This window comes from Nothoprocta perdicaria, unplaced genomic scaffold, assembly GCF_003342845.1.
Source record: "Nothoprocta perdicaria isolate Ctin4 unplaced genomic scaffold, notPer1 scaffold_128, whole genome shotgun sequence".
Taxonomy (NCBI): domain Eukaryota; kingdom Metazoa; phylum Chordata; class Aves; order Tinamiformes; family Tinamidae; genus Nothoprocta; species Nothoprocta perdicaria.
The window spans coordinates 445,734-467,856 of record NW_020454405.1 but is presented as its reverse complement, the minus strand read 5'-3'; the positions used below and the strand labels follow the sequence as shown (position 1 = coordinate 467,856).

The 22,123-nt window shown below is 39.1% G+C and overlaps 1 protein-coding gene across 3 annotated transcripts in view; it reads right to left on the bottom strand.

Moving 5' to 3' along the window:
- SKAP2 (src kinase associated phosphoprotein 2) overlaps window positions 1-22,123 on the bottom strand; it is a 116,843-nt gene that overhangs the window by 1,565 nt on the left and 93,155 nt on the right. The window contains exons 10-12 of one of the 3 annotated variants that reach the window (XM_026033343.1): window positions 16,180-16,251; window positions 9,986-10,098; window positions 6,201-6,248 (exon numbers count right to left, since the gene is read on the bottom strand). In XM_026033343.1, the coding sequence (XP_025889128.1) occupies window positions 6,207-6,248; window positions 9,986-10,098; window positions 16,180-16,251 (227 nt within the window). In that variant the 3' untranslated portion in view covers window positions 6,201-6,206. Of the gene's footprint in view, window positions 1-6,200; window positions 6,249-9,985; window positions 10,099-14,275; window positions 14,400-16,179; window positions 16,252-22,123 lie in introns of those variants that run through there. The other 2 variants (XM_026033341.1, XM_026033344.1) reach the window with 2 other exon arrangements.

Here is a 22,123-nt window from a genome sequence, read left to right as displayed (position 1 = left end):
TTTAGGCTTAGTGAGATAAATATGAAACAAAATGATTTATAATAGTTTAAAGAAATAATACCTTCCAAAAGCTATAGCCAGTAAGGGTATAGTGGGATCCAAATTTAATTTTTTTTCCTATGAGGTAAATATTTTCAGATCAATCCTAACAGCAGTTCAATAAATTGTAACAGCTGAAATTGCGCACACACACATACACACACGTATTGAGTTACATACGAAGCATTATTAAAACAGAGACCCCGCTCAAAAGGGAACGATTAGCAAGATAAAAATTACTTTGAAACAAACATGGAAAACACAAAATACACAGATAACGCTGATAAGCAACATCTGCTTCCTTTGGATGAGGAAAGCAAGGCCGCCGATTGCTGAGCTCATGGCCCTGCTGCGCAGCCCCTCCGAGCCCTTACTTGGGCTGYGGATGAAGTTTCCCGCTTGCGAGCAGTCAGGTGGGCTGGAAGGGTTAAGGGGCTCCCATGGGAAGGCGGGCGCCGTCCCCACTGCCCTTCCTGCACGGAAAGCCCTGTCCGTAGGGCCCGGGCGGCAGCGATCCCGGGTCCAGGCAGGCCCGGGCTGCCTCCAACACGCACGCGGGCACACGCGCCCACGCTGCCTTTTTTTCTTTTTCTTTTCTTACTGGGAAAGGCTCGACACAGATCCTAAATTAAACTCATCTTTTYAACGCCAACTCAAATGGGTGATTTTGCAGGTTCTGTCGTATCATGCATGAAACAGTGCGGGAAGTACAGTTTAAAAAGAAAAAAAGCAGGCGAGCCCTCTTTTGTCATTTGAATACACCCGGCTAGAAGCTGCGAAAATAATTCCACCTTCTTCCCCCTCCTGCTGCAGGACAGAAATCTGGGGATGTGCTTGGCCTGAGAGTCTAGGGATATCCGAGCCTCATCTTYGTGACCAAAGTGCTCTCCAAAGAACTGCTCCTAATCTCTCCCCTGAGGCACACGTTACTCCCCAAATCCTTAAAGGCTAAGTAATATCCTGACACTGAGGTTTATAGTGTTCCAGATCAGCTTGTTTAAAATACATATTTTATCTCACAAAACCCTGCTTAAATATACAAACTGTATTTCTAGACTGAAGTGGGAAATTGCTGAAAGGAGCAGTACTCACGTATGCTACTGGAATCTCTGCAATAAATCTCCCCAGCAGAAAGCAACAAAAGATTTTAAGCTGCTACATGGAGCTCCTGAAGTGACTGGCAAGAGTGATTAAGCAAGTTTTGCTAGACATCAGCCAAAAAAACAAACAATACATGAAACGAGGGAAGTGGCTTAGTGAAGTGGTCATTAAAGTGCGTATGATAAATGGCACAGAAAAAAGCCTGTGGACTGTATTATCCCCTGAAAATGTTCCACTTAGCAACACTACATGAACTTAAAAACAATGAGTTTTTAAGGAACAAGTCAGATTTCTCAAATTAAAATTAAGAGTGTGCTTGCAGTTTTGAAAACTTTGTGTTTCTTGCTACTTAGCTTCATGCCAGAGCAGTAAGTGGTGTGTTACTAAGTGAGAAGATGAAATGAATGTTGATATAACGGACTAGTAAACTAATTTAAGGACTCTCTGCAACCATTATACTATACAGACAAGATTGCAATGCACAAGCTTTTACTTTATCATCACTACTCTTTGTATAGGTCTCAAGAGCAACATGAATCCCAATTAAACTATTTGCAGTCTACAGAAGTCTGAATAAAAATATAATACAGATACCTGCTTATCAAGAATATAAAACCATAATCTCAGGTTTTAGAATAATTACATTGCAGCCCCTTTTAAATTGATTAAGCTACACGCACTCCTCTCTGAGCTCTTAACCATTCCTTTCTGTCCTCAGTACCAGGCAGACAGAGGAGCAGTCTCCCCCAGTCCCTTTTGGCATTCACATATAAAACTCAAATTGATGTATTGTTTCTATCACTGTTATCAATGATGAACTACTTAGTGACAACGGAACTCAATGGATTCGCTCTTGTTGTAACGTTCCCATGTTTACTCCTGCTTTTTAAGATGCGTGGAATAAAAATCAAAAGCCCACATTTGTGGGAAATGATAAGGGTATGAATACAATTACGAGTTTTTATACTAATTCTTGGGCGTGGGGAAGCACGGTGTTTTTGCAAGCATCAGCTTYAGATCTCAGGTACCGCTAGGTTCACCATCTGGTATCCCTCACTGCATTCAGCTCTTTAACATCAGYGCTAACATAGGGAAGCGACTATACTTCAGAAGGACTGATAAAATAATGAAGAGTCCTTTAATCTACAGGAAACCATTGTAGTCAATTTATAAGAAATATTGCATCCCTTTGTAGGATGTGTAATTATTTTCTATTAATCATGTGCTATAAAGCTACATTATGTGGTTATTCTGTTATCACTAGAAAGAGGCCTGCAGTCAGCTCCTGACAATGTTAGGTAATTACTAACACAAAGCTGCTTTCTCCTTATGTAGAAATGCTATCAAGATGCAGAGGTGCTGTGATGCTCGCTGTATGAAAATAACTCGCCAAGGAAATTCAATAAGTGCAAAATGAATTGCTCGGAGGCGAGGCGAGGGCTGGGGGACGGGGCAGGGCCGAAGCCGGGCGCGCTGCAATGAGGGGAATGCGCAAGTGTGCGGCGACACGCGCGGCCCCACCAGGGAGCCGGCCCGCTCGCCGGCCCGGCAGCCCGCTGCGCTCCCATGCACGYGTGTGTGCTCGTATGTGCGTGTGCATGCACATATGTGTGCGTTCGTATGTTCGTGTGTGTGCTCATATGTGCGTGTGCGTGCTGCATGTTTGTGTGTGTGCTCATATGTGCGTGTACATATGTGTGCGTGCTCATATGTACATGTGTGCTCATATGTGGATGTGCGTGCACATGTGAGTGTGAGTGCTCATATGCACGTGTGTGTGCTCGTATGTGCATGTACGTGCACATATGTGTGTGTGCATGCTCATACGTGCATGTGCATGCACACTGGGTGCTCATACGTATGTGTGCATGCTCATACATGCATGTGCATGCTCATATTTGTGGGTGTGTGCTCATATGTACGTGTGCATGCTCATACATGCCTATGCATGCTCATATGTGCATGTGCATGCAGATACGTGCATGTGCCTGCTCATATGTGCATGTGTGTGCACATACATCTGTGTGCTCCTATGTATGTGTGCTCATATGCGCATGTGCATGCACATACGTGTGTGTGCTCATATGCCTGTGCACGCTCATATGTGCATATGCATGTGTGCATGTGCCTGCTCAGATGTGCATGTGCGTGCACATACATGTGTGTCTGTGCTCATATGTATATGTGTGTGCCAATACATGTGTGTGCATGTACATACGTGCATGTGTGTGCTCRTATGTATGTATGCATGCATACACACATGTGTGCTCATATGTACATCTGTGTGCACATATATGCATGTGTGTGCTCACACGGGTATGTGGGTGCTCATATGTATGTGTGCCTGCTCCTGGGTTTGTGTGCGTGCACCTATGTGTATGTCTATGCTCGTATGTATGTGTGCGTGCACGTGCATGTGCTGGCTGGGGTGAAGTAGAGGCCAAGGCAGCCYCTGGTCTGCAAGCCCCAGTGTTAGYGGAATATATTAAGCCAAATAATCCAACTCTAACAAATGGCCAAAGGCTTTCAAAGCCACTTCGAGGTTTTTACTGTCTGTAATGCAGAGTGGATTTTCCAGCAGAAAATTATTAAATAAACGTGAAGCAATTTCAGAAGGCAGTAAGGAACAGGTTGTGTCTGAACATTTAATACGCTGGCAAAACATTCCCTCTGCGGCACGCAACGACAGGGGAGGAGCTGCAGCCTCCTCGGAGGCTGAACGCACTGTGGGCAGATGCTTCTCTCCGTGCAAACCCCCATATCACCAGTTTCATTGCAGTAACACTCTATAAGATAAAGATACTCATTTTAAAAGTTTTTTTGCACTAGGCAAAAGCACAGTATATAGAAATATGCTCCCTTTGTTTCACATGTATGTTTGATCTTTTAAATCCAAGATTTTTATACTGGACAGAGGAGAAYTGTGACCTGCAAGAGGACATCCTCTATAGCATTCTCTTCTTACCTTTAAAAATAGATCCTCTCAGTAAACGTGCATCTCCAGATGCTTTGCACCCTGTAAACTTCTAGTGATTTCAACAAAATTTGAGAACATCTGGTCCTTGTGCAACTAGTCTCTATTGTTCAATACATATGGATTTTTTTTTTTTTTCTTTTTAAAGAGTTGCTGAAAATCATCATTGTGTTCCAATGCCTTGAAGAAAACAATGGACTTGTATTTAAAAAAAATACGCAAGTGGAGTGTGTGAACTCAGGCTTTTTCTCTCTCCCTCTCCCATAGCATTACTAGAAATACTAATTTATAGATCAATGAGTTGCAAATTCTAAAATTGAAAACCAAAATGGTTTTATTACCCAGCTTATAGTTAAAATAAATAGCCTCTCCTATCAAGCTTGAGTAGTGTGGGAGGCATAGAAAAATTTTTAAAATAATATCCTAGGGGCCAATTTTGGCAAGATAATATTTTTAAACACCTCTAATTCATTCAGGACATTCAGAATAGCTGAAAAATTTTAGAACTTCCTTTGGTGTAATTGCTGAATGATACACGATCAACTAGGGAGCATTTTTGGCAGAGAACTGCCTTTTCTCTAAAAAGCAGAAAATGACAAATGCTTTAGACAACGGAATGAGACTTCTGCACAGGTAGGAGAGGTGCTTTAAGACAGCAATAAAATAGTCGTCTTTAAGAATGCAAGCCTCAGATTTATTGTATGGCAGCATTCTGAGGTTTTATTTCCTGCAATGACATGCAACAAAATAGACACCAATTAAAAAGTTCCAATGCAAGCCAGGATAAGCAGACTGACTTCTAAACCAAAACTGGCCTCTGAAAACAACCCAGAATGACTGAAAGGTCCGTTTTTACTGCCATATGTCATAATGCTGAAATGTTTCTGAGCGGGTAGGTAAATGCTTACATGGTGTTAAACAGTATGCAAAAGAACAGCTACAGTCACTGTGCATTAGTYTGCATTAAATAACTTTTCACTTAAAGGCCTTCACAAGAGTGGACTGAAATTTAACCATGTATGAAATATAACTTTGTGAAAGAAATATGACAAAGCAAGTAAGAAAAAGAAGATTTCAGACTCAGTAAGTACATGCACATCTGCATTTCAGTCCTGCTCAGAAGTGTCCTACTGAAGTAGAGATTTTGGCTCATTCTGCAGAACAGTCCGTAACACATGAACTGCATTTCCTTCACATGAAGCTAAAATGGAAGGTGCACTTTAATGTGCACCAACCACTGACGTGAACTCAGTCAAAAGTAGCAAGCAGACCTATTCTGACATTAAACCTCATGGAAAATGTACAAAGAGGCCCTCAAGTACTTGGTGCTCTGCAAACCTGCTCCCACGGGTACACACTGTTTGCCACCGTAGACAAAGCCAGTGTGATGATCACACAGGAAGTCAAATTTGTGTTAAATGTAGCTCTCATCATAGTCAATCAGACCAAGGCCTGAAAAAAAATTACTTAAAATTTCAGTATGCCTTTCACATCCTTAAGAAAAAAACACTGGATAAGTATACTTAGATAAAAAGATTTTGCATATACTGTACAAAAGGCTTCTGCTCGTTATGAAGGACCTGCACTATTAAGTTGTACTTTATTTCCTAAAGAGTAATCTGAGCTGTGGAATCTTTGTTTGCCTGTCCATTTAACAAGAAAAATACAGGTTCAAATGTGAACCTTTTAACAAATATTTGTTGTGTTGAAGGAACAACAATCTGCCCCGCTGCAAATGCACAAGCACTAAATACAGCGTGATCCAGATGCTGAGTTAGTTCTGTAACGGACAGGAGCTGAGTGCAGGGGAAACTCTAAAGCAAAGGGTTAAGTCATTGATGTGATTTCCATGGATCATAAATACCAGAGTGAGTGGAATTATATTGCATTGGCATGTACTGAAGTAATAACAGGGAAGCAGTATTCCAGTTTGAAATATAATTTTTGACTTTTAAGTCTCATTTGTTGCCTTAATGAAAATACAAATTTAAACTTGATGGGAGTGAAATTAGGTTAAAAGTTAAGATATGTTGGTAATTCTGCTAAGCAGGAGCCTGCTAATGTCCAAGTAAATTTCCACTACTACTTGCATTTAGCTGATGAAACCACAGTTTTCCAACACGAAGCATTCCACCTAAAACAAACAAATAAATACTGAGACTGCCACGCTYATGTAAACTGTATATATATCCTGAATTCAAGGCATACCAAACTTTAAAAAAACACGGCTACCAACACTCACGGTTTGCTTTGCTTCTGAAAATTGATTTCTTGAATAAGAGCTATGGAAGATTTGTAAAACAGATTGTTACACCACAGGTTATTTCCCCATTTATCATAGGAACTTGAAAGCAAAGGCGAGCCCATAAGCGGGCAGGAGTTGAAAGCAATCATCCCTTTCTAAAATGGGACATCCCAAAGTATTGCATTTCACAGAGTCAATATTAACTGAGAAATCTTTAAAAGACCCTCTATCAGGAAAGCTATAAAGTATTTTGCACTGCAGAAGGAGAAAGGGGAGGCAGTATAAATTTCTAAAAGATCACACAGTTCCTTAGGGTAAATTGAAAAAGTCACTAAATTACTCAGACATATTATAAATTGAAATCATAAAATAATATTGAATATATCTGTACAGATATGTAGATAATTAATATGAAGAGTTATTTTCCCTTTGATTAGAAAAATAACAAAAGCAATTCTGCTTATACTAAATTAATTCATATTAAAATCTATTTTTTGAAGGAAATAAAGGTTAAAGGTACCAAAAAATTATTTGGGGAGCACAGGATATTGTTGTGGAGAAGCCACAAAAGACATATATATTTGGAGACTAGGTCAGTTCATTTTCAAATGCATCTTAAAAAGCAAGAAAAACTTAATTTATACAGTAACKTAACTACTTATGTACACAGGTATTTGCAGGCTCAACATCTAAGCAGGCAGACTGCTCATTACATTAATGATGAATTTTGAAGCTCAATACAAAGTAAATTAAGGAGGAATTGTCTTTTTGCAGTGGTTAGCTACTTTAGTGAGTAAATGCTGCCAAAATGAAATCTTGAGTATTGTACTAAAAGGTATTCAACTAGAAAGTTAAATGTAACATGTTTCTCATCTTACTTAATCTGTATTAATGCCCATATTTTCCAAATTGGTTCATAATGTCTTCTGTTGTAGTAATGACCTCATTCCTTGGAAACAAAATAGTCATTTTTCCACCCCAATTTCTCTAAAGCTATATAAAAAGCAGGTAAAATTACATGGCTTTGGCATAACAATTCCTGGAATCTAATATAATAATATATATTATTATTATATAATAATATATAATTATATAATATATAAAATATATATAATATATAATTAATATATTAATTAATTATTAATTATTAATTAATATATATAATATATATAATATATATTATATATAATGTATATAATATATAATTATATAATATATAATATATAATTATATAAATATATATTATATAATAATATATAATATATATTATATTATATATATATTATATAAAAGTGTATATATATATATATATAAAATCATGTTTAGCATGTTTGATCATGCTATGTCATTTATGTTTCACTGCAAAACAAAGAACTATTACATGTTACATAAATACTCTCAACACCTTGTCAATACTTAATCCTTCCTGCTATGATACTGCTCTACCTGTACTTACTTCCAAATCAGCAAAATGTAATTTCTTCCAGAGTAATGTTCATACCTGGCTGACATATGACAGAAAGGCAATAAGCATAGCTGGGTGCAAGCTGAAGCTGAATTTATGACACCATTTTGGGTCTATCCACATCACCTCCTGTCACTACCTGCATCTCTCATTTTCAACCACTAGATGGTGTGAAAAAGTAAAAAAATATATATACGCTTGCCAAGGACGCCTGCTGGCTGCCACAAAAATCCAGTATTAATGTAGTGGATTAAGAAATATTTTCTGAAGCAAAGTCCTGCCCTACTTMAGGATGGTTTGGTTCACTTCTGCTTTGGTTATGTTGTCCCTCATCATCAAACCAGGGGCTTGTAAATGGGCAGACCTTGAAAGTGAATCAAGGGGCTGGTCGAGATGGATAAATCCTGTGGCACTTTCCCCTCCAAGGACCCTAAATTCAGAGCTGACAAGAGTGGCCAGCACTCATTTTTCTGAAGAAGCCGTAGCAATCTTTACGGGAAGCTGGGCTCCGTTCCGGAGCAGAAATCACTGGCGGGGCGAGCGGTTCGATCCATCTGGAGCAGCAGCAGCAGCGGCGGCGGCTTCAAGGACCGCGCGCGGATTCATCAAGKCCGGCGCACACGGCGCCTGATGTGCACAGGGCACCTGAAGCCACTGTTTCTTCTATTCCACTTCATTGTTTTTAATTAAATTTCTCACTATTTTGGCAAGGAGGTAATGAGTGATTTTTTCACCTACACCCTGAAGATTAAGGTTTTATCAGTCCCCATAGTGTTACAGATAGGTACAACCCCCAAAAGTGGCCAGTCTGAACCTGGGGGGGAACCTGTTCATTGAGAGGTTTTTTTTTATTATTATTATTTTTTCTGATGACAGGAGAAGGGGACAAGGTGGTTATTTTAAATTAGTGCTACTCCTCAGTGCTCTATAACTGCCCGATCAAAGAGCGTTATCCTACCTTTCCTAATGTAATTCAGTTATTAGTTTAAGTGACAATGAAATACTTCAAAAGACATACATGGTCACATTACCGCCGGCAATATATCTTCTATATTTTTATATAGGACTACCTTTCTACTCATAAATCTTAAATTTATTTAAACAGGAGCGGTACATTTATTATCCAGAAACACGGCCGTTAAAGGGAGCAGGGAAGATTTACAGCAGTTGTGACCAAACTGAGGAGTTTGAAACTAATACAAACAGATGACAGCTTTCAGGCGGCTACTTACGTATTTCAGTGCCCTACAATATCTGCCCCATGAATTATCCCGAATGGCAAGCACATCGGAGGTATGTACTCTACATATATTAGAGTTTGTGGTTTTTTAATAAAAAAGTAGCAAAGCTCAATTTACTTCTAATGTGTGGGGAAGATAAAATTTCCTCTTCTCCTACTTGTTCAGAAGTAGGCTTCAATGGGCTGGGATGGATTTTTAAAAGAGTCGGTTTAGGTTTTTTTTTTAAAGGGAAAAATAGGAAAAATACCGAACATAAATAGAATAAAATAAAATAAAATAAAATAAAATAAAATAAAATAAAATAAAATAAAATAAAATAAAATAAAATAAAATAAAATAAAATAAAAATAATAAAACCTCATGCCTTACATCACTTCGCACTGTTTTAGACCAGAAGAATTAAATCTACCATTTGCTTTGCAAACAGGAAAAGAGTGAATTAAAAATTGCCTGTATCTGTCAGGGCAAACAAATTCGGAATTGCAAAATACAGACAAAGATGAAAGCAGAGACGGAAAAAACCAAGGCGCCTTCAGGAGCAGCATGCCCAAGAAGCCAGAATCAGCAGAGTCAGGAATATAAAACAGGAAACAAAAACCATAACATACAAGATAATATAAAATCCTGCAAGGTTAACTTTTACAAGCAGAAAGCCCATTGTCTCCCGTTAAACCAGTTAACAAACGGTAGCCAGGATTTAACGGGTAAATAAACATGCTTTTAAGTTAATTCCTGTTACATGGCTATGTTTTAAATGCGATTAGAGTCCAGTTGACAAAATAATTAATTGTGGGGAATATCTGATTGCAAACAAAGGATCCAAAAGGGAGTGCCAGCTTCCCCCCATAGCAGTAATGTGGGAATGTGCCCTTCCACCAGGGCTCTTTTCACCACTATTTAGTCTCGACAGCGTGCTGTACCTTGCTGAGAATGTAGATAACGTCACCACGCTTAAATGTCAACTCATCAGGTACGTCTCCTGTGCAGTCCCACAAACCTTGGTAGAAATTGGCATAATCGGTATTTTTCCCATCTGCAGAGAAAACACAGCATCTAATTACAAAAGGATAAGGACTCTGAGGGACGAAAATCACTCTTTAAAGTCTCTAGACACTACAGGGCAATTTATTACAGCACATTTTCTTAATGCTTTCTGTGAAATCAGCTCCTTCATACCACAAAAGCAAGTGGAAACCAAGTTTAATATGCGAGCCCCTCACCGGCAGCAGTTGTAGCACTTAAAGACATGTAGCTACAGGTTTTCAAAGCATTTTACAGCTGCAACTTGGAGCAGCTAGTTCTCCTCTGCTAATATATTTCCAGCAAGTTGTATTTGTATCTCAACGTGAAAGTGATAAAAAGGCGAGAGTGCAATTAATAATAACCTGTGAAAGAAGCCAAAGTAAGTATTTTGTGATAGGCTCCCCCCTTCCCTTTTCTGCTCCAACCAAACTGAGTAACTTCTGAGAACCTCTTAAATAATTCTGAATTGCTCCTCCTGAAATACTGGAGAACTTTGAAACTGTTTGCTGAAGCTGCATTTTAAAAATATTTGTGTCAGCTCCAGTTTAGGACATTAAGCTCTGGCTAAACATGCAACTACACCAGAGTCATAAACTCATCCTTCTAACAGYATAAGCACAATGGATGTGCTGTGCTCAAGCTGCCATACAGACCATTAACTGATTGATTATTTAGCACTCTTTGCTCTGTAATACGGCAATAACACAGTAATAAATGCTTTGTCATACACTTACAATACAGAGTACATCTATTCAAACACAGCACTTACACATGGTTAAATACACTGGGTGCTTCTGTTACACTGCAAACTATTTCCTGTTTTTAATTCCATGAGAATGGAGTGTGATGAGTTAATGCAAAAAGAATGTAAGCAATACCACYAAGATGACCAGTTACATTATGTATACACTAACCAGACAGAATGTATATGTACCAATAATTTACATCACTGGAAAGCTATCTTCCTATTCTGATAACATAAATATCACTGAACTGGCTGGATCAAGTCTGTCATCTTAGTTTTGTTATACGATCCTTGAACAGCAGGCTTGCTGGTTATTCCAACATATACCAGTCACATTTGCATGTCATTAGCACTCTACACCATTATTTATGGTTTACAATTTAATCACGATTGGTTAAGTTTATTACTGAAAAATCCCTGCCAAAATATGGACTAAAAAAAAAAAAAGAAAAGAAAAAGTCACGATGTGTAATAAAGTAGCATTCAACTTGTGTTGTTCTCTATTTTGACAAATACTTAAAGTTTCATTTTAATTCTCCCTATATGAGCAAGAAGGGCTTGCTTTCCATTTATTCCCTGCAGTCTGTGCTCTTCGCTATCTTGTGTTGATGACAACACTGGCACAAGATGAAACATTCACAACCTTGAAATTAAAACTGCTGATAGCCACCATTTATTTTTCCATGAACTGGTGATTAGCGGCTAACGTTCGCTGTATAGCACTAGAGGGCGATCTCACCATCAGTGCACAAATTCTTCTGTCACCACATCAAAAACCAGCAACACATTTTTAAAAAATCCCATCTATTTATAAATAAGAGATTTGGTTATTGAAAAATGTGTAGATAGTTTAATCTCAAGAGGAAAATGTAATTGCTTTGAAATGTTGCGTGTGCAAATTTTGACTCTTCCCATTTGTCTGTCAGCTCATTATTCACCACTTTAGGATGAGAATTAAAAGCGGGAATACAGGTTAGCACCAAATTAATTTACAATAATATTTTAATCAAAGTATCTCCTCAGTATTTTTAATACAACATTGACCACAGTTCCCAACACTAGTCCACAAAAGATAATGTAAGCTCTTGTAAGAAAAAAAAATGGAAGAGCTACTTTGGTATAACCCAGCCTTCCAAATCTTTCAGCAGTTGTCTTTTTGATCTGGGTTAATAGATTAATCAGGATTTGCATGTCTGCAGAGTTGCACTGAAGTGAATCATGATTTTTCACACTGATTATCACTCTGGGGTCTGCTTCTGCCATTTATACAACCAAAGTAACTCCCTACTAACAGCAATGTGAGTTAGATGGAGAACACAGAGAGCAGAAGAGATYCCCCAGTGAGCAGGACAAGTCTCTCCCTAGATGGTCACTGTGAGAATTTCATTGAGCCTCAGGGTGGGAATGAAACTCAACCAAGGACAYGGCAGCAATGGAGAAGATTCATTTTAAAACAAGGTTATTGCTACCGCAATGATGCTGCCCATAATCTAGCCATGGCTCTGCACCTTCAGTGGGAAAGCAACAGAAGACAGGAGCTGTTTATATCAGCTAACATCCCTTTCAGACAGCAACTGATATACAGGAGCACAGAAGTGAAAACCAGGGAGAGAAAGTGCCAGCATCGGCTTGCAAACGAACACGGTGCTCTCCAGGCAAGTGCCCATTCCCTTTTGGAAATGCTTTCTCATACCCACCCGTACAGGTTTCTTCAAATACCAGAAGTAATTACGCACAAAAACACTAAATGAAAACCTACCTTCAGCATCTATACATCCCAAGGACAGTAAGYTTCATGAACCAATTCTTGAAGTTGATCACAGTACCTTACAAACAAAGGTACAAACAAAAGGGCTGCAAAACGCCCTGTAAAACACAAGTCCAATCCTCCAGTATATTTTAAAAGGAAGAGAGGACCCTGCCAAATTTCTTCTGATGGCATCTGAAGAATTAAATAAAAGAAAACCAGAGGACCTGGATGAAGGAATTTGGTATTTATATGGTAAGGAAACTACACAGACCTTCTAAACACATGCAGTACATTTGAAAACAGTCTGTGGATTTAACATCAAGAACTCAAGCGCCAGTTAGAGTATAAATTCATAAGGTATTGATTTGCTGGCATTAGTCTGCCAAAATTACTCTATTATTATACTCTGTAAAATATGTTTTGTGCCTTAAAAATACTGTGGATGGTTTAACTGCTAAATGAAAGTCGGTTGTATTTAGAAAGCATGGTCACTGAGACCAAAAACGTGAACGAGATGATCAAGTACAAATTCTTTTTCATATGGGCAGTAGAGGGGCTGTTTGCTTTTAATCCACCCACCACTTTTAAAATAATCAGTCAAGAAATGGCTGAGCATGGGTTTGGATAGGCTGTTTGTCCAGGAAATAGTTCTTTCAATCCATGAGAGTTATCCAGAGGATCATGTATCCAACAGTTTTCAAAACTGTTCCATGAAGAATTCCTGAGGGTTTTCTTCTGCCATCTCTGTTTTTCCAGTAACAGTAAYAGGAACAACAGATATTTTTGTGCAATATACTGATGAAAACATTTCAGAGGTTGTTTGATAGATCAAACAGCAGTGTTTGCCAGCCTTTCTGATGGTCGACTTAAGCTACTTTGATTGCAAAATGCTGGCACCTTATAATACATGCTTGAAGAAAGAAAGGTGAATAATTCAGGTAAAACTCTGACAAATGTATTTACTCTAGCACATACTTATAGTGTTGTAGTCTGATTTAAACTTAATAAAACTTAATAGTGCCAATGTGTTACTTAAGGAAAAAAAAAAAAAAGATGATTCACAATAGAGAGAGAATAACAAAACCTGAAAAAGCCAACTAAGAGTATGCATTTTAAGTGTTTTAAGTGTGTTGTACCACTACGCCAATGCAACTGAGGGCTGTCCCATTTGTCCATCTTCTTGTGCCATTTTTGACACGTGCCATTTCAGATCACACACAAAAACTAGACTGATAAATAAAAGGAATTGTAGYCAAAATTTGGATATGCACAATTTAAAACAGTAAAATAAATAGGACCATGTCTTGCTTTCACTGATTTTCTATTTTAACACCCATGTTAGCAAASTCTATAAAAGTTTAAGTCTACTAAACTACACTAAGTCTAAACAGACTTAGAGCTATCAGTTCCACATTATCTGCTCACAGTTCACTTGTGGGATAAGAATGTATCTTCGTTTTTCCACTCTGGGTGAATGTCCAATATATGAATATGATCTTTAAGAAGCTTTCAGTTCCTTAASTTTGATCATATTCCTTGACTTTGATCAGATTCTTCAAAAAGATCAGATTTCAAAACTACTCATCGTGGTCTGAATCATTTTACACTACTTAACATTTTTTAAAAAGGTGAACTTCTGGAAAATTACTGTATCTTACTGTGTCCTTTTTTGCTGGTCATGTGCTGAATACCTACCATAGTGAAGGTAACTGCTGAAGACAGACATAAAGTGCCAAATTAGTGATATCCAAATGACTGTCTCGATGCAGGACTCAGAGTCTCAGTGTTCAAATTCTTCACTCAGATGAGACACAGACTATTAGAAGACACAATTTGTTGACACAGTTTGTTTGTTTTGATATTGTCCTAAAACTGCAAAGAATTCCTGTGTTTCTTTGCCCCTTTTCCCACAAAGAGGAAATATTATAGAAAATCAGTAGAAAATAAGAAAGGATTTTCTTGCCTTCATCAACAGGGTGAGCTTACTATTTGTAGATCATCTGTGAAATTCAGATCTAATAAAGTCAGGCAGTAAATGAAATTTAAGAGTGTATGTTTTATTTTTATGGAAAAATATAGGATATTCTGGATATTCTTGAGTAAGATTAGATATTTATAATTTTWAAGATTTTGATTTCTTATAAAGTATGATCATTTAGATCACTTTTTGAAGATGGTGTATTAGCTAAAAAAAATACATTATTGGATTGACCCTACACCACATTATGACAGTGCATTCCTGTAATTACGGTAATGTTGAAGTAAGAACTAAATGCCATGACTGTTAATGAGTTGTTTTATACATGCTTTTAGCAGAGTACAATGCTAACAGCATCTGATGACTCGGCTCTTGCTTCCTTTCCAAGAAATGCAACCCCCAACTCTTCAGAGCAACCTGTTCCTGCTTTCCTGTATGGCTCAGGAAACCCGGCCTCTGTTTCCTCTCCACATGTTGCAACAGGAAGCGCCCTGCAAAGCTACTTCCTAAAGGAACTCCTCTTGTCCACCCTTTCCTTGACAGCCCTGAAAGAATGATGTGCAACATGCACCAGGAGGGAAGGTGAGCCAGACGGCATGTCAATGCAGGTCACAGTTACAATGCAGCAGATCCTCAAAGAGGCTGAAGGTCTGATAAGCAGCAAGTCTTTGCTACTTGCTGTGTCAAATCACCGGTGGTTTATCTAAAGGTCTCTGCCCTTGAAGCACATATATATCTTGTTTTTAAGCATAACTGGAAATATCTTTCTGTCAAGAAAAGTTGTCTGGCCATGTGACTTTACATGGTGCATGCAGTTATTTTTCCAGTCCAAGAGATAATTAGCACAAGGGCAGTTTGCCAAGCTAAAACTGAGAGAATATCCTTCACAGCCTTTCTGGGCATTCGTGTCCTTTTCCAATTTTTATGCTGCTGTCACTGGACTCTGGCATTTCTTACCCAATTCATTTGCTTTCTGTGGTAATCATATGCAATGAAGATATGCATGGCCAACATTTAAACAGGCTGCAGATCAATTAGTGGTCTTAAGTTTATCTGATTTTTATCAAAGAAGACAGAGCTTTGGGTCGATTGTCAGAGCCTGTGTCAAGTTGACCTTTTCAGAGACGTCTACATTGCCAGTCCCTTGGGCAACTTGTTGTCCCCTGTTAGTCTCTGAATGGCAGAAGTCTGTTCTGCTCAAGCACAAAGTATACACAGATGTCTATATTACATTCTTATAGGTTTGACAGCAACTGCATGTTGTATCTATAAACTGTCCTTTAGCAGTGACACTTCCTCAATGATGATAAGCTAATTTATGCAACTAAATCTCCTTTGTGCAGAAATGAAAGCTAATTGAGTCATTACAAAGTAATTCAGGAAGGAATACCTTGTATAAATTGGCTTACTTTATAAATCCTTCTCAAGTGGTTTTCATGCATCCTAAGTGGTGCTAAGCAGTTTTGCTGCCATCAAATATCCAGATGAAAAAGACAACTTTTACAGAGCTGTAAAAACATTATTTTAAAACAGCAAGGGCAAGGTACCAGGAAATAAAGGCAAAAAGGAACTGCATACAGAAATAAAGAAGAAAAAGTTCAACATTGTGCCAGATTACCTGAAACGACGGTTACTTTCTCCTGGCTCGGTTTTCTTGGCACTTCASTCTTTGGAGGAACACTCTCCTCTTCTGCAAAACACATAAGAGCAAGTGAACCTCTGCAGGCAGGCATCGCCTCGCAGGCATTACAGCCCCCATCAGCCCGAGAGCCACCCTCTGCAATTCCACTTCCTAAACCCTGTTTACTACCTCATACTTGTGCAGAAGTGGGAAGATTGTTATTTCTGTGGTTTCCCCTAGCCATCCAAATACTCCAAAAGCTTTCTTTCAGATTCTCAGTTGTGAGCATCTGTTTCCCTTTTCAGTCTGCTCTGGATATATGACACAGAGCTGCAGTTCTGCTGTTTTTCAGTCATTCCAGACAGTTAGAATGAGGGTCTTACTCTGCTCCGTAACACTTCTTGCCAGGATAAAGGCAAGAAAGGCAGGAATGAAAACGATCCCAGCCCGTGCAACAATTCACATGTYCTAATCAGGAGTGTGCAGAGTGACAGGGGACATTTTGCCCATCTTGCAGGAGGGGACACAGCCCCTGCACAGCCGGGCACTTGCTGCTCCCGCAACTGCAGCTGCCCACGGCTTGAAGCCACCAAACTGTGTGAGTATCTTGGAGCAAGTTTGGGAAAGGAAAAGCAATGAAAAAGCCTGGCTGTGATCAACCCTGAATTACGTTTTCTGGCTAACAGGCTTGGAATGCTCCGAAATCACCACAGTTTCCAAGATGTGCTGCTCCATATATTTCTTGTCCAGCACAGACATGGAAGCCTCTCGTTCCCATACCCTCACTTAGTAAATCCACGCTCCATTCGTGGCACACAAGAACTACTCGACACACTCTGCAGCCAACAGCCACCTTGGYAAGGCAAAAAAAGGGAACAAACCATGAATTCTTTTTTKTTKTTGTTGTATTCMTTTTTTTTAGGTTAAAAGGAAGTAGAAACAGATTTTTCTTGGCTGCTATAGAATACCCCAACTGTCAAAGCTGCTGTACTGACTGAGGAAATAGTATATTGATAAGCCTACTTTACAGACTAGAACTAGAATTATTTCTAAATTCTAAATTATTTTAAATTGCTATTGCTACTCATCACATCTTATACTGACATTCATGCTAGTTTTTAAAGTATGTATTTCAGCAACAGACACAAGACACGTAATTTTTAAAATGCTTCTCATATGCAAATTCCACAAAAAAAAAGTACAATCTGCTCTGACAAAGAATGAATTTTCTATCAACAGTTCAAAGGATTTTTCACCGTGTAAAAATTTAATTTACCCACAAGACGGTTCCTGCAAACATTAAAGCAGATGTTTAAAGCACAAGAGTAGACCTGTTGAAATGAGTACGCGTAATTGTTTGCTAACCTATCTACRCAGTGCTGCAAATATTAGAATTACCTCATGAGATTCACTCTACAAAGGGCTTTGAACTTCTGCCCTACCAAGCCACCAAGAGCTTCTGCCATTGATGCGTGACTAGCGAGAAGTCTGGTTGAGATGAACACAAACTATTCCGTGAGCCAAAGGGAAAAACAATAGAATGGGAAAAACCTGAAGCTGGGATACAACACAAAACACTCCAGGCTATTTACTGCCTTTAAATGTATTCCCCCAGCCGGCATTCCACTTGTGACACTTTTCCAAATACACTCATTTGTTTCGACACTTAAAACAGACCCCTAGATGGCACAAATACACCCCTTACACCCCTGGTGCTGCTCACAGCACTAGGAGGCAGTCGTTCTGTAGCTTCGGGATCACAATTGCACCACTCGCAGGTTACCTTATTCCATTGCCAGGCACATTTTCTAGGGAGTTTTTCTTTTTTTAAACCGGAACACACAGTTTAATCTAACAGACAGAATATTACACATTAAAAAAATAAAAGCTGATATTAAATAGGATTTCTGGACCGGTATCAATGCCGAATTCACATGTTGAACGTACTGTGGATTTTAACTCTATAACTGTCATCATCATCCAACTATTTGGCACACAGAATTCTGCTCTGGCAAGGGCTCGACTTAAGAAAAAAAAAGTTGCACAGGTTTCAAGAGATTTTTCATAACAGATATAACCGAATTGTAGTATTGTGGTTTCATATAAAAAGTTAGATCATTGTCATTCTTGTTCCTGAAACATGTACTTAACAAAAAAGAAACAAGAGGTCATGAGATCTGCATCTGAAGAAGAGAAAAAAAATGTCTAAACCAAAGTTCTTTCAATAGGGAGAAGGTCCCAAATTCAAACAATGCACATCCCCACTAGCAGGGTGGTTGGGATGCCACCACTCCACTTGTCAGGCTCTGGTTTCCCCCACAGAATTGCCCGAGAGCGGGTGGACTGGCGTCCCTGCAGATTCACAAGGCCAGAAGAGGCACTCACAGAACCAAACTACAGACTCAGGCACCTTCTGCCCATACAGACCCCAGCTAAATGTACCCACCCACCCATTTCTGGGCATATCCCRACCTAAACTGACTGTATAGTAAAATCTTTCTGAGAAATGCATCGGGTCAACAGCATGGCCTCGGCACAAACCTGAGCTTTACAAATGCTTCAAATGATCAAGACTACCAGGTAATGCAGCCACAGTGGTCTAGATATAACAGACTTGGTTTAGGATAGAAAACAAGACCCTACAGTTCCTACTCACGGTGCTTCCTGGCACTATTTCCTGAAGGAGTGACAGTGTGGGAGATGCCTTTCAAAGACATGGGCCTCAGATACCCGGAAACCTACTGCTTTAGTCAAGGCTGACAAGCTCAAGTTTGTGTTACAACATGCAGTAGTGTCAAAAGACACAAAACACACCCAGCAGATCTCTTCTTAAGATATTGTGCAGACCTTTAAAATGCAGACCTGGTACAGTGTTTCCTCACTATCGTTTCCTGACACCAACACTACCACTGCAGGCAACAAAGAAGCTCCTCGCCCTTCTCACAGTGTCAAAGGAATGCTACTCAAACCAGTGAATTCTCCAGGTCTGCAGATCCAAAGAACGGATAGCTGGTCCTTGTGATGCAGRTTATGGTCTGTTCTCCACCAGTTCTGGGAGACCCTAACCAGCAAACAATTGAAAAAATATCTTTTAGTGGCAGCTGAGAAAGGAGCTATATTTATTAAGGGGTGCTTCAGTCCATGAAAGCTGCTGAAAAGATGCTGAAAATTATCTTATTTTCAGTATGAAAACAGAACAGAAAACTAAAAATAATCCCCCCAAACACAGAGGATTCTACTATCCACACAGTTTAAGAAGTAAGCAATGAATACTATGCTAGCTGAGTTTTTGACATGAAGCCATTGATTTTTCTTCCAATTTCTTTTTCTTAAGGGGAAAAAATTCAGTCTTCTTCAGTATAAAATGGATTACAGCTTGGCTTGAACAGTGCATTCTTTCAATGGAATGTGGTATTGCCATTATAAATATGCATAAACTTAGCACTTTCATCCACCAACACACTACTAATCCATCTTTATATATTTGATCTTAATTTAATGCAATTAATAAMGAGCATTTTATTACGCTGCATCCTCTGAGATAGACTTTGTCATTTCACAACTTTAATATATACCTTGGATAACCCTGTTTTTTGAGTTAATCTATTCGACACTTTCATAACAGTAAACAAAAACAGCTCAGCTATGCAGCAAAATCCACCAAACCACACAGATGGTTATAAGGTTTTCATTGTGTGGTTTCCATAGCAATCATATTGCAAATCTGGAAGCTTCTTGCAAATAAGCAGCTTGTATTTACATGCCTCTCGGCTGCAGCATGGAACCCTACACCAGGCAAAGTTGTTATTCCAATCACATAGCGTTAGGAAAATCTTGGGGAGGTGTTTTGATCAGCTAAGATAAAACGACTCCAATGAGCTAATTTTACATCTCTTCCGTAACAATTCCAGCAATCATATGCTTGCAGTGCACACTAATGTGTCTTCATTTGAAAACTCACCGGGGTGTCCAAAGGTTATTCGCATATAAACAGGTCTTGTAAGACAAACCCCCACAAAAAGACTTGCATTATTAGATAATCAATAAAAGCTCCAGTGCCTTTGCCATTGTGCTCAGCAGGGATGAGACACGCACGCGTGCAGGCATGGAGATGTGCACATGCAGCACTCAGCTGATGCTGAACATCACAGCTGCTCTGCTCAAGAAAACCCAAAAGGTACAACCACATATTAACATTACTTACACTGAGAATTTAAGTATTACTTTTCCAGGCTGCTTTTCCCCCACAAATAATGACTCTGTGCAACTGTAAACAAAAACTCTGCAAGATGAGCAAATGCTTACTGTGGGAAAGAGTYGAGACCTTTTCTCTCCCAGATTTATAACTTTATAAATTGACCTAACCCCATAACAGATGTATTATTACCCTAATAAGGTAAATAAATCAGTCCAGCCATGTAATTAAAAAAAAAAAAAAGCCTTTTTACAAGCAAAATTATTTGTTTTGAGAAGAACTTAAGCAATCCCGAAGAAGGAGCAATAAAAACCCAATTTTTAAGTATAAACTATCTTTTTATAATTTGGCTGAACCACCAGCTTCCGCTTGCATTAGCAGTGAAGGTTAGGGACCATCTGGAGACAAAGGAAGACGAATCAATACACTGCTCTATGCAGGCTGCACTGCTGAGCATCCCAGAGATAAAGGCTGCCCCATTAGAGGAGTAGGGTCTTCTGCAGTATCCCCACTATATACACAGCCCTGTGTGTACCTTGACACTGCACCCAAAATCTTACTGGTTTTTAGCCCAAGTGGCTTGGTATCTCAGAAATCTTCTGTAGGTTACTCGATCTTAGGTGTATGTAAAATGGCACTCACAGGGCTTTCCATCCTCTTCTTTTAGGCTCTCATTCACCCACAGCAAGAAGTTTCTAAATCCAAGTGTTAAAATTCTAGTTTTGATTATCTTCCAAATATTCCCACATATCTTTGGGTTGCTCTAAAAAAGTCTAAGCAAAGCAGCAACAGTTTGTAAGGATCTCTGCACACTGAGAGCCCATCTATGACACAGCTGAAGTCTAAAATTTTAGCTCAAATGACTCAGTTTTGTCCAGATTTTACCAAGACTCCAGACGTGAGGTTTCCTGAATGATTTGAGAAATCCTTCATTATTACTGGGTTTAGGGTTGGTTTTGTTTCTCCCCAACTGTGTTTCTCCTGTCTTGAAATGACACTACTGTGCACCACTACTGTGCACCACCACTACTGCCAACTGCGTAGGTGGTTTGAATAACCCGACTGGCCAGTTGAGCTAAACATAAAGCACTGCCTTCTGTTGGGATGACCCTGAAAAAGTTACATTACGGGTCTCAGAGGGAAAATTTGCTGGKAAAATTTAACTGGGGCTTTCAGCTCCAGGAAAATAAGGTGAGATGGAGTGGCAGTAACATTGGGGGTCTTTGAGTGTCAGTTCTAGATGTTCTGCAAAAAAAGATCTCTCTTGTGAAACAACCTTCCTGGGACACCACCTCATGAATCCAAGCACATGTTACAGTTTGGCATAATCAAAACCAAAGAAGATTCAACATTCCCTTCCCAAGGAAAACATTTCAGACAACAACATTAGCTCAGCTAAAGAACTGAGTAAATCAATAAAAATCTCAATCCCACGAGGGACAAATGCAAGACTTCCTGCCACACACTTTACAGCTACAGTTCTCTGCTCTTCTGTAGAGGAAAGTAATTTGCACCACGCAGCTATTACTATGAAAATAACCACAGAGTGAAGCAGTAGAGAGAAATGAATAAGGCTGGGAATGCCCAGGGGGGGAAAAAAAGTATTTCCTAAATAAATTTGGGAAAAAAAAGACACTGCATTTCTCCGACATTATCGTATACACACCCATCAACATGAAGGATGCTAACTAGAGCAATAACAAAAGCAGTATTTTTTAAAAGTAGGTAGATACTATACAACTACCC